Here is a 12,750-nt window from a genome sequence, read left to right on the forward strand (position 1 = left end):
ACCCCCCAAATAAGTAATCAGTTGTCCCAGAATAATTCACTGAATAATATTTTTTTCCTCTCTGGTTTGGAAGTTTCATTTATCATGTAAATACATGAAAATTCTCTTTACCTTTGTGCTGGTACCAAATTGTTTTAATTTTTATAACTCTATATTACATTTTAATATCTGGACATGGCAAGTCTCCTCTCATAGCTTTTCTTATTCATTTTGTTTTAATAAATTTTTCCTTATTTCTTTCTCCAAACATACTTTATGATTATCTTGCATAATTAAAAATTGTGATTCTTTTTTTTAGTCAAACTCATAGAAGTAGAGAGTAAAATGGTAGTTACCAGGAGGTAGGGGAGAGGGAAATAGACAGATGTTGGTCAAGGGTGCAAAGTCTCAGTTATGCAGGATAAATAAGTTCTGGAGATTTAACGTATAACATGGTGATTATAGGTTACAATACTATATTGTGTACTTCAAATTTGCTAAGAAAATAATTCCTAAGTGTTCTCACTATAAGAAAAAAAGTCAGTATGTGAGGTGACAGCTATGTTAATTAGCTTGAATGTAGCGACTGCTACACACTGTGTATGTGTGTATGTATATGTTTTGGATCATCAAATTATACACATTAAGTGTATACAATTTAAAAATTATGATTTTTATTGAAATAGCAATGAGACAATAAATTAATTTGAGAAGATTTGACAACTTTATCCTATTCAGTTTTTCTTTTTAGGCACATCATATATTTTTAGGGGTTTCTTTAAAGAGTTCATATTGTTACTACTGTGAATAAAATGTTTTGTCTGTTATGTTTTCAAATTAGATATTGTTAAGAATATATGACTAGTATGTGCCATTTGTTGAGCATTAAGTATGTTCCCTGCCTTGGGGTTATACTAAGTATTTATCTCATTTGATCTCCAATGCAACCTAATGAAGAAAGTATTTTTATCTCTGCAAATAAGGAAACTGAGGCTTGGAGGGAAGGGTTTGCAACCAGATCTCCTAGTCACTGGCTCCAGTGTCTTTGCTCTTCACTGTTCCACTGTGTGAAGTGAAAGCTATTGCCTTTTATCTATTTATCTCACATCCAGAGTGACCGAATCTATGAGTTAGAGAGAAGTATAGTGAATTACAGATTTCAAATCAACATTCTTTATTCCCAGGGGCGGTCTTCTCAATAAGCCCTCTATTACATTTCAAAAGGCAGTCACTGCAGAAACAAGAACTCTCAGCCAACTGTCAGCAGAATTTATCAAAAGGATATAAAAAGGCTCTATTAGCATTTTGCACACATGATTTTGTTGATCACAAACCACCATTTAAAAATTCCTCCCCCTCCCCCCACACCCCGGCCTGGTATTTCTTACACACACATACACACACACACAAAATGCTTCTAGAAACCTCTATAGATTCCTGCTTAAAAATTTCATTAGAGAATCATCATAATAATATAGCATCAATGCCACTATCTGAGGTCATGACAGGGAAAATAAAAGGAAAAGAAGCCATTTACCTCTCTAGGGACAATAGTAGCATTTGAAAGAAGGGATAAGCCACTGGCTTAGAGTGAAAGCTGTGTGAAAAGATGAAGCTGGGAATTAAGGCAGAGCCAGGTCCTCAGAGGCCAGATAGGGAGTTCAGAACCTACTGTTGGTTAGTGAGGACCTACAAAAAGTTCTTGAGAAGGTGAGTGACATAACCTGATCTGTTTTTAGAAAGATAAGCTTTGCAGCAGTGCAGAGAATTAATTAGGTGGGTGAGGCAGGAGACAAATCAGTCAGGAAGTCACTGCAGTAGTCCAGTGAGAGAAGATGGCATCCTTGATTGGAAAATGGCCATGGGATGCACAAGAAGGAAAAGAGGATGTGAGAAGCATTTTAGAGGAAGAGTTGACAGGGCACAGAGGACTGTGGGATATGAGGGGCATGATGATGTATTATCATTAAAATAAGCACGTTAAAGGAGAAGTCCACTGATACCTTCTCCATGTCATCCCAGTTGGTGATGATGCCGTGTTCAATGGGGTATTTGAGAGTCAGGATTCCGCGCTTGCTCTGAGCCTCATCCCCCACGTAGCTGTCTTTCTGGCCCATTCCCACCATTACACCCTACAAAGCAAAAGAAGAGAAACGTGAATTGGCTGAGGGCTCACATTAGAAGGACTCAGGCATCAGAGGGTCTCCAAAGAAAGATGAAGATAGGAAAAATGTCCTTCTTCCCCAGGAAACAAAATAGCAGGAGACAAGGGTAAGGGAGATACCAGTGAATGAGGAGATGATGGGGAGAGAAGGTGGAGGGTTTCTTGTGGGCTTGTTTCTCTTCTCTCTCCTAAGATAATGTCCTTTTCTGAGAGAGAACAAGGCCCACTCATACATTTCCTCCCCTTACTTTACTAACCACACACACACATATACACTCACACACACACACACGACTTGTACTTGCCTTCCTCAGATATCCTGTGCTCAAACTTTACACCTCCAAATCTTTGCTTGTGTTGTTCTCTCCATGTGCCGAGATCCTCCTTAACCTTAGTTACCTTTTTTTTTTTTTTTTTTTGCTACAAACGATTCCTGTTCCCTAGTCCCTTCATTCATATTTATTCTCTCCTTCCTCTGTGCTCCCCTGGTGAAATATTTTGCCTCTATTCCAGCTTGTGATCTCAAATTAGTTGTGGGTATATCTTCACAGAATATAAATTTCTTAAAGGCAAGGGACTTGTTTAATCACATATATTTTTAAAAGTTTTTTTTCAAACCTAGAAACCCCAAAGACTTAAGCCAGACATAGTAACATCATTGCGTGTCTGATGGATGTTTTAGAATCTGGATATTTCTATTTAAAGGGTCTTACTCTATTAATCAGAAGAGAGAGGCCACCCCCAACACACACACACACACACACACACACACACACACACACACACACACGAACACAGCGTAACGTAGTCTCCACAATGCAGTGCTTACTCCTAGTGGCTCAAAGCCTTGTATACAGATAAGCACACACCTGGTGGCGAGGGCGGCCTACGATGGAAGGGAAGACAGCCCGCGGGGCATCATCTCCTGCGAAGCCGGCCTTGCACAGGCCAGAGCCATTGTCACACACAAGTGCAGTGGTCTCCTCTTCACACATGGTGAGTGTGGCCAAGTGAACCAGGAGCTGGAGCACCTTGGGGGTTGAGGGAGAAGAGAACTAGTCAGCCACTTGTCAAAATCATGTTGGAGGCAGTCTTCTTGACTTAGGGGGGCTGACCCCACCTGCAGCCAGGGCCCATTTCCAGGAGAAACAAGTGTGTACCTGGCTTCCCAGTCTCTGGCACTTGGGCCTCTTCCCTCTACCTTGCTGTTATGGGCTAAATGGTGTACCTCCCAAATTCATATGTTGAAGTCCTAACTATATTTGGGGATAGGGCATTTAAAGAGGTAATTAAAGTAAAAATGAGGTTGTTAATCCAATATGACCGTTGTCCAATGGACTAATTTAATAAGATGGGTGACTCAATAAGAAGAGGAAATTGGAACACAGACATGCACAGAGGGAAGACCAGGTGAAGACACAATAAGAAGGCAGACATCAAGCCAAGAAGAGAGGCCTCAGGAGAAACCGAACCTGCTAATACCTTGATCTTGGACTTCTAATCTCCAGAACTGTGAAAAAATAAATTTCTGTTGTATAAGCTACCCAATCTGTGATGTTTTGCTATGGCAGTCAGAGCAAACTACTGCTTCTTAAAGATCTGAAGTGGCTACAATGCTTTCATTCAATGGAGAGAATCTCTAAAAGACTTGAAGGTTAGGCAAGGAGTTGAAAAAATGTGCGGTATATATAGACCATGAATAGACAATTGACAGGAAGTCCAAATACCCAACAACTACATGAAAAGATGCACAGCTTCACTAGTTATCAGGGAAGTGCAAATGAAATAAGACCATTTTAACCCAGTGTTAAAGATTCAAATTTTTTATGATAGGTGTTGACAAAGGTGTGAGAAAACTGGCACTCTTTAACTAGAGAAAGACGCAAACACACGTCTTGGGGTAGTTTGGAACTACCCCAAGGTCTAAATTCTGGGATACTGTACTGAAGTTAAGAGAGGAGCCAGGCCGATCTTTAAGGACTAATGGCCAGGTTTCTAAACCATTCTACTGAGCGAACAAAGCGAGTTGCCAAATAGAATGTATAGCATAAAACCATTTGTATGAGTTCTTTTTAAAACAAGAAAACAAATATGGTGTATTTTCCATGATATTCTATTTGTGGATATAAACACATAGCAAAAGAGCTCTGGAAAAACGTCTGACTGATCACCATGATTACCTCTGGAGGTAGAAAGTGGCTGGGGGCAGAGGTGCTGAGTTATAGTTATAATGTTTTAAATTTTTAAAAGGAGACTTATTCATGAATAGTTTATAATTAAAACCAACTTAACATGTCATTAAGAAAAAAAGATTCAGTAGTTATAGGTGAAACATACAATCCTAAGGAGGAAGGGGCAGCCTGAGAGGAAAGGAAAGCAAGAGATGCACGGTGGGACCCACTGCCTCCTGATGCTTCAGATGGAGAAAACAGGGAAGTCCTTCTTCCAGTGCTGATAGCTGAATGGGACGGCTGTAAATTGGATGAGGGAATTCATTTTTCCAACATCTGTTGTGGGTTTTCTTTCTTTGGGGGAGGTTAAAAGATAATATCTGACAAATCCTTGGCACTTAGTGATAACGGAGGAGTAACAGACACTCAGGAGGCAGTGAGCAGATTGCCTCTTAGCCTGGGAACACCTGGGTGGCACAGGGTGGATGGGAGTGGGAAAGGTCCTAGCTGAAGGGTTGGGAAGGCCGGCTTTCAGGAGTCCAGAGAAAAGAAGCACCAGGCATGGAAAGAGAAGGTGGTGGCGAAGGAAGCCCCAACCAAGCTTCATTCAGAATGAGCAACCACAGGAGGGGAAGGAGATGAGTGCTAAGGAAACCTATGACTTTGGCCCTTAATAGCTTTATGCTGAACATGGACAATGAAGATGATGACCAAAGCAAAGAGGAGACAAAGCCATGAGCCAAAGTCAGAAAGGGCAAGTAGAGACTGAGCAAAAGCTTATTAACAAAACTTTAAGGGTAAAAGAAAGCCCTTTCCTGTTATGTTCAAAGCAGAGTTCATACTTCCTCTCCCTTCTGGACCATTAGACGAAGGGTCTGGAACACCCTTCTCCCTACCTGTTTGCTACTCTTAACTTCTATCACCTGCCAGACTTCTGTGTTGACACTGCATCTTCATGAGGCCTCTCTAGCCACTGATCCTAGTGGCCCCTCTTCTTTGCCCCATGGCACTTCAAACTTGCCCAAGCAATGATCAACTCTGCATATCCCGACTCATTTGCAGCTCTATTAAGGAAGGAGATGGAACTGTCTTGTTCCCCAGCGATTCTTCAGTGTACCTAATACAATATCTGGCACAGAGTGGGCTCTTTAAACATTTGTTATCAAAATGAAGGAGTGAATGAATCAATGGTCGTCAAGGAGAAAGCTTTTCGGAACAACAAGGATAAAACAAACAATGGTGAGAGAAGATCAAGGTCTGAGGTAAACTGGAGATTGAAGGAAAACACCTAGCTGCTCAAAACGATACTGTCTCTGGGTCTGGACAGTCTCTGGATTGCAGAGAAGATTCCCAACCTCCTACAATATTGGAGGAATGGAGAGGTGGTGAGATGTTAGAAGACTGGAGATGGGCAAATGTTCAACATTTAAAAGGGAAAAAAGGAAGATCTCTAAACCTCAGATAACCTTGATATGCAAGTTTGATACGCATTATTAAAGAAGCAGTGATTGCTTAAATTGGTAATGGCTTACCAAGAGCAAATGTTGTCAGGGTAGCAGCCCTCCCTTTCCTCTCACTGCTGGGCAGAAGGTGGGGGATGGTGAGCTTAACTTGATCTTGACATCTGACAAGTTCTCCTGTGATATCCCTTTTGATAAAGCCGTGTGGGCTGAACAATAAATCAATTAGGCATATTTGTAGCTGCCTGAATTACTGTCCCTGGAAGGTATTAATTGATGGGTCAGCATCAACCTGGATACAGCGATATGCCTCAGGGCTCTACTCTTGTTTTTCTTTCTCATGTGACATTATAATAAATGAGTTGCATGAAAATATAGAGCACATATTGATCAAATTTTCAGATAAAACAGACCTGGGGAGAAAGTAATATTAAATATGTTGAATGGAAGAACCGAAACTTAGAAGAGAAAATAAGCTGAATCTAGTAAGATTAAATTTAATAGAATAAATATGACGTTTTGCATGTGAGTCTAAATAACCAAACTGTGAAAGTTCTCATTCAGCACCTGTGAGCAGGTCCTGGGGTCTCATCGATAGCCAGCTGCATTCTGAGGCCAGGATAAGTGCTAACCTCACCTCTAGTTAGAGTACTGTGTCCAGTTTTGGGGGACAGACCTGCTGGGAAAAGTGTGGGGAAGTGGGCTTGCATTCACTGCTGACGTGTCAAATTGTAATACTTTTTGGAAGAGGAATTTGGAAATGCTATTCAAAAGACTTAAAATGTATATATCAATATCTTTTGATATAAAATGTATATATCCTTTGACTTCATAAAGGCACTTCTAGGGATTTATTCTTGGGAAACACTCATGGGTGACTTCAAAGATTTGGCCAAGAACTAGTTTATCATAGGTTTGTTTAAAATAACCAAAATCAGAAACAACTTTAATATTGAAAAAGTTATTGAATAACAAATAAATTATTTTGCAAACCAATTGCCAGAAACCTCCATACAGTGGAGAGAGCAGAATATTTAATGCAGTGGAAAAGTTACAGCTGCTTTATTAGGTGAAACACAGCAGTATTTCAGTGTTTCCAGTGTTGAGTAAAAAAAAAATGTATTTTTAATTTTAAAAAATTAGGAGCCCTTCACGTATATTTAATCTTCGTAAAGTCCTGAGGGAAGATATTTTTATCTTCGTTTACAGATTTGGAAACCAAGTCTTAGAGAATTGAGAAGAAACAGCCCAAGTTCTCCTAGCTGGGAAGAGGCAGGGCTGACATCGCCAAGACAGGTTCCAAAGCCTGAGCTTGTACCTTTCGTCACCACCTTTGTGAAACTGTCATAACTTCTCCATGTTTGGTGTTTTCACGTCTGCCTCTCTATCTCTTTAGAGCTGTTAGCATCAAAGCCCTAAAACAAAAGGGTCTATGTTCTTTCCTCTCTCTGAGCCTCTGAGTCTCTCCAATGCCTGGATTACAATTAAATTTATGTTTATAGCCCCTGCCCCATCTCACTGTTTAGCACATAGTAGGTGATCAATAAATGTCGAATGACAATTCTACCACGTGAGTGGTGCCTACCCAGACCTGGTCTGCGCTGCCCCTGGTTTCCCTAGGTCCCCACAGTCCAGTCTCATGACAGCTTGGTTACATGGGCCTGATTTAGAACCACACAGGAACCGTTTTCTCTTTACAAGCTGTTCAGTCAACGGTTATGCCTCCCTGTTCTGGCAGGGGGTCCACTTTGAGGGGAATGCGACCTTGAAAGCTAGAAGGTGGCCAAGAGGCAAAGCCACACCCCGTGACTATCCCACTCTAGGGTCCCCTCAGGATCTCTCTCTTGCGATTTATAGCTCAAGCCTGTCTGGCTTTCAGTGAGCCCTTTTGTCTCTCTCTGAGTTCTCCCCCACCTCCCATACAGAAAGAGGGCGTTGGACTTTGTTACCCAGCATCTGAGACAAGCCACGAAATGACATAAAGCTGTCAACAGTACCATTCTGCAGCGCTTTGGGTGAATTTAAATCTGCTTTCTCAAAGGTGGTACCAAAGGAAAAGTGAGAGAAGCGAGGGAAGCGAAGGCGGGGTTAGGGCTGCTGGCCTGGACCGAAGCCTCTGCGGGGCCCCACGCTGCCCTGGGAAGAAGGGCTTTGCCATGGAGCCTGACTCCTCCGGAGTGTCTCTGCGGGGCGGGGGGAAATTCTACACCTTCCTCAGCTGTTTGCTGGTAACTTGTGGCTAGACTTGAGTGTGTCAGCTGAACCAGAGCCAAAGTCACTGTGGTTTCCTGGGGTCACAACTGCTTTATACTTGCCGAAAGCAGAGTAAAGTGTTCCGGCTCTGTCAGCTGGTACTACATCTGGGCTTCGTTGAGGATTTCACAAAGTTAGCTACCTGCCCCTCCCCCACCTCACCCCAAAGGTGGCCAAAAACCAAAAACGTATTGAGTGCAAAGAATTTGCTCACTCACTCATGTCCCTACCCACCTCACAAGCAAGTACGAGGACAGAGGCTTTGAACCCACTCCCTGTCATTCTGAAGGTTTGGTGTCAGAGTTCCTTCCACCTCTCTTTTCTTTGCCCTTCTCCTCCTCCAGGCATCCCCTTCCTGTAGCCCAGTTCTTTGTCTCCTTCTCTGGCTTTCAGTTTCCTCAACTATGAAATGGAAACCATAGCATCTATCTCTTGGGGTGATGAATCAAATGAAATAATGGAAACGAAAGTGCTTTATAAATTGTACATCAGGGTTGGCAAACTAAGGCCTCTTTCTGTGTGGTCCATGAGCTAAGAATGGTTTTGACATTTTTCGATGGTTGCCAAAAAGCCAAAGAGAAATATTTCCATAACTCAAAGAGTTATATGAAATTCACATATCAATATCTACAAATAAGTTTTATTGGAACGTGGCCATGCTCTTTGTTCATTTACATACTGTCTTTGGCTGCCATTGCTATGACAGAGTTGAACAGTTGCAACAGAGACATTTAGGTTCAGAAAGCCTAAAATATTTACTATCTGGCCCTCTACAGGAAAAGTTTGTCCATCCCTATAGTAAAAGTCTGCAAAAATAATACTTTTTATTTTCTCTCTTACTCTTCTCCGTCAAAACTTGCACCCAGGATGAAGTCTGTCATGCTGAAAGGAGCTGAATGATCCACTTCACAAATCAATGGTTATTAAAGCCTGAATTTATGTTAGTTTCCAAAGTCAGTTTGGAAATTAGCAGAAAGTTTAAGCCCTAAAAGGAAGGCCCGTCAGATGGTGAGACTTCAAACAATAGTGGGGAGACCTTGGAGGTGAGGGCTTCCAATGACAAGTAAGCAGCTGCCAATTATAATTTGCACACACACATATTCACATGATCAAAGAGCCTGGCAGAGGGAAATCACTTCATGAAAAACATTCCTTCAGTGAAAAATTCTAGTACTACCTATAATTAACTTCAGGGTATCTAGACTTGGTAGATATATATATATATTGATTAAATTTAAAATGATTCCTGGTGAGTGATATTTCTGATCCTCAGCATTCTGCTATTTGGACCTGCTCTGCTGGCTTTTCTCTGGGCCTCTCATTCATTCCCCTGGCTCAGTCCAGGACCCCCTCCTAGGCTGCAGATAGGCAGAGTCAGCTGCCTGCTGGGCATCTACACCCCATGCCCCCTGGCACCTCAACTCCACTTCCAAGACTGCTGTCCCCATCGCCACCCTCTAAACTGGAATTGCCCTTCAGAGAATCATGCCACCCTCCCTAGAGCCTACACCCAACACCCTGACTCCTCTCTCCTCCCTCCCAACCAATCCCTAGGCTGTCTTAATTCTATCTCCATACCACCCTGCATGACCAGTTCAGTACCACTTACACACAGCAGTAGCACTCTTGCTCTGTTCCGGTCAACTCTCCTCACAGCTGCCAGAGAAATCTCTTCAAAGGACAGATCTTTTCCATCACCTTTCTGGAGTTCCCCGTTGCCCAATCTTTTGGTGTAGTATATACAAAACCCTTATAATCCAGTCTACCTGGCCCTCTGATATTAGCTCTCCCTGTTTCCTGCCTTGAAGTCTAAATTCAGTAGAGTCGAGCCACTTAAAGTGTCCCAAAGATCATGCTTCCTCTCTACTGGGACAATCTCAACTTCGGGACCTCTTCCTCCAGGAAGCATTCCCTGATAACCCCTGGGCTGAGTGAGAAGCTCCTCTTGGAGCCTTTTCATACATTTACTTGTTCTATGGTTCTCACCTGTTTTTCTGCCTTACGCAATGATTGCAGAAGTCCCAAAACTGTCCCTAAGAAGCTGAGACAACATCTGACCCATAATAAGTGCTCAATAAACGTTAGCGGAATGAATGAAAGGAAGGAGGAAAGAAATAGCACCTCAAGGTCAGAATGTCATACCACCTATCTTGGTTTCCCAGGCCAGCATGTAGAATCTCTCTGCTCTTGGCAGTTTCTCCAGCACCCACTCCTCTCTGTCACAAGAAGCTCTCTTTTCAGCCCAAGGGATAATCTAAAAGTCTAAACCATTTAAATAATAAAAGCAAGCACTTAAGAGCCTTCTTGTGTAAAGTGTGGTCCCAGACCTACAATCTCAGCACCACCTGGGAGGTTATTAGGAATGAGAATTAGCGGGCCCCAACCCAGCCTCCTGAATTGAAATCTGGGGTGGGGTGTATGCCGTCTGTGTTTTAACCAGCCCTCCAGGTGGTTCTTAAAGTTTGAGCACTCAGGGACAGTGCTGAGCCGAGCCCTTTATACATATATTGCCTCATTTAATCCTCACAACAGTACTGCCAAGTAGATAGTATTACTATTACTCTCATTTTACAAGAGAGCAAACTGGGGTTACTCAGTAACTTTGGTAGCTGGCAGTCTGCCTCCAAGGCCTGCTCCACTGCACCAGCTTGCCTCAGCCATAAAGAAATGTTAGCAGATTGATCACAAAGTGGAAACAGCCCCTTGTTGTCATTTTCCTCTTAATTATTTGTGTGTGTGTGTGTGTGTGTGTGTGTGTGTGTGTGTGTGTGTGTGAAGTGGGGTGTGTGTGGGAGAATAATTGCATTGACAGGTGGTTTCACAGGTGGGTGTGAGTCTTTTGGACAAGTCACTTCTGTAGGCCTCAGCATCCTCATCAGAGAATGAATTAGATGGTTCTACGTTTCTTCTATCCCTAAAACTGCTCCATGCCACAGAATGCTCGTCCCTATGCTATCCCTAATTTTAAACATCCCCCAGTGACCCTGGAGTCTTCAAAGGATGAGAAAATTCTCTGTTCACCTAAGCCAAGCACAAATCGGAGGACAATGAGACCCGCAGGAAACTGAATACACTCTTATTCTGAACACAGTCATCTCGCCGACACTGGACGTCATTGGCTTTGATACAAATACCCTGAGAAGAAGCGGGCTTTCCAAAAAGCATCTGCCCCCCTTAAGCAGTCTGCCAGACATTTGGAGTCATGATGAAGGATGTGAGAGTACAGACGTGCACTGCCCTTGGCAATCAGGGCGGGTAGAGACCACAGTGCAGATGTGATATTCTACCCACCACCCAGTTAGTAGGGCAGGGAGCGCTGTTCCGGTCTGCCCCTGCCCCCGGATGCCCCACGGCCAGAAATGCCTTTTACTGGCAGGCAGCAGTGTATCTGCAGGCACTCCTGCCCACCGAGGGCCTCGACGTGTGACCTGGGCCAGTGTCACGGAAGCCAGGCCAATCTAGAGATGCTCCTGCACCCAGGGGGCCAGGCAGCCCCAGGAAGGAAGAGCTGCCAGAAGCTGTATGGTACTCACCAAACGTATGAGAAGTCCTTCTCCCAGTGACTGAGGGCTGGTGTGTCTTGGGCAAAAATACCAGAGCAATATAAAACCCAGAGGCGGATCTTCTTTAAACAGAGTCCCTAAAAAGGCCAGCTGACGGTGTGTTAGCAATATTACCATATAAGGTGTTTTTTTCAATAAATCGGCCTTGAGGGGTGGAGAAGGGGGTTGGGTAGAGTGCATTATCATTTGAAAAATGTATGCAAAAGGACTTGAGTGGCAACAGCCCTGGTGCTGGAGGATTTGTTCCTTTTATGCTGCACTTTCATAAACAAAACTCACATCAGGCCTTATAAGCTGCCCAGAGTGAGGCCAGATGTAGCTCGGCTCCTGGAAAGAGAACCATACCAAGAATGGCAGTGGGCCTCCTCCCTCCACACCTCCCTACTAAGGCCCTGCTATGCGCCATCTCGGCTGGCCTGGGACACCCATGCAGTGTCCCCAATGTGGATGCAATTGTACCTGGTCTGGTGCAAGCCCAGGACAGCTAAAAGCTCAAGAGAAATGTCATCCATGCCTGGGAAAGAAATGTCCTGTGTCCTACTCACCTACTGCCCCTCACACAAGCTCCTAAGCCCTGGCTAAGTCACCTGGGATCCCAGGACATCTTAAGCTGTCTCTAGAACTTCACTGTCTCCTACCGTTTTCCCTTCCTTACTGGATTTCCTCTACCAGTCCCTAAATATTGGGAATCACAGAGCAAGAGAGCTGCCTTGGAGTTAAGCACACCTAACAAGACTCATGCGCTGGTAGAATTTTTCGCAGTCCTGTGGTTCCTGCTCTTTTTATAATTCATGTATTCTTCCTGGACAGCTGCTATATTTCCCATATCATCAGCTACCACCTCTGTGGCAATGACCTTCAACTCCATATTCCCACAGTCCAACTACCTCATGCCCAATCCAGACTAAAATTACCAATTGTCTATGGGACATACCCACCCAGAGAATGCTGCAAAACTGAACCCTACCCTCAGTGCTGGTGTGCCTCCTGGGTTTCCTACCTGAGTCCTTCCACTTGGCCCTTCAAGCTAGAAACCCCCAGTCAGTCTAGACGCCTCACTCCCTCTCATGCTCCACAACCACCTGGGCACCTTTCCTGGTGGCCCTCCCCTTAGAAATGTCTCTCAGCTCTGTGTCCTCCCTTCCGGCCCTCCTGGTCCA

General features: G+C 43.6%; 1 protein-coding gene across 2 annotated transcripts in view; it reads right to left on the reverse strand.

Annotated features, from left to right (window-relative positions):
* The window catches only part of ACTG2 (actin, gamma 2, smooth muscle, enteric), a 21,810-nt gene extending 10,171 nt beyond the window's left edge, over positions 1–11,639 (reverse strand). The window contains exons 1-4 of one of the 2 annotated variants that reach the window (XM_023529477.1): positions 11,561–11,620; positions 5,847–5,983; positions 3,013–3,174; positions 1,983–2,111 (exon numbers count right to left, since the gene is read on the reverse strand). In XM_023529477.1, coding sequence (XP_023385245.1) covers positions 1,983–2,111; positions 3,013–3,138 — 255 coding nt within the window. In that variant the 5' untranslated portion in view covers positions 3,139–3,174; positions 5,847–5,983; positions 11,561–11,620. Of the gene's footprint in view, positions 1–1,982; positions 2,112–3,012; positions 3,175–5,846; positions 5,984–11,560 lie in introns of both variants that reach the window. The other variant, XM_011358138.1, reaches the window with a different exon arrangement.
* Positions 11,640–12,750: the final 1,111 nt, after the last annotated feature.

This window comes from Pteropus vampyrus, unplaced genomic scaffold, assembly GCF_000151845.1.
Source record: "Pteropus vampyrus isolate Shadow unplaced genomic scaffold, Pvam_2.0 Scaffold37, whole genome shotgun sequence".
NCBI lineage: Eukaryota > Metazoa > Chordata > Mammalia > Chiroptera > Pteropodidae > Pteropus > Pteropus vampyrus.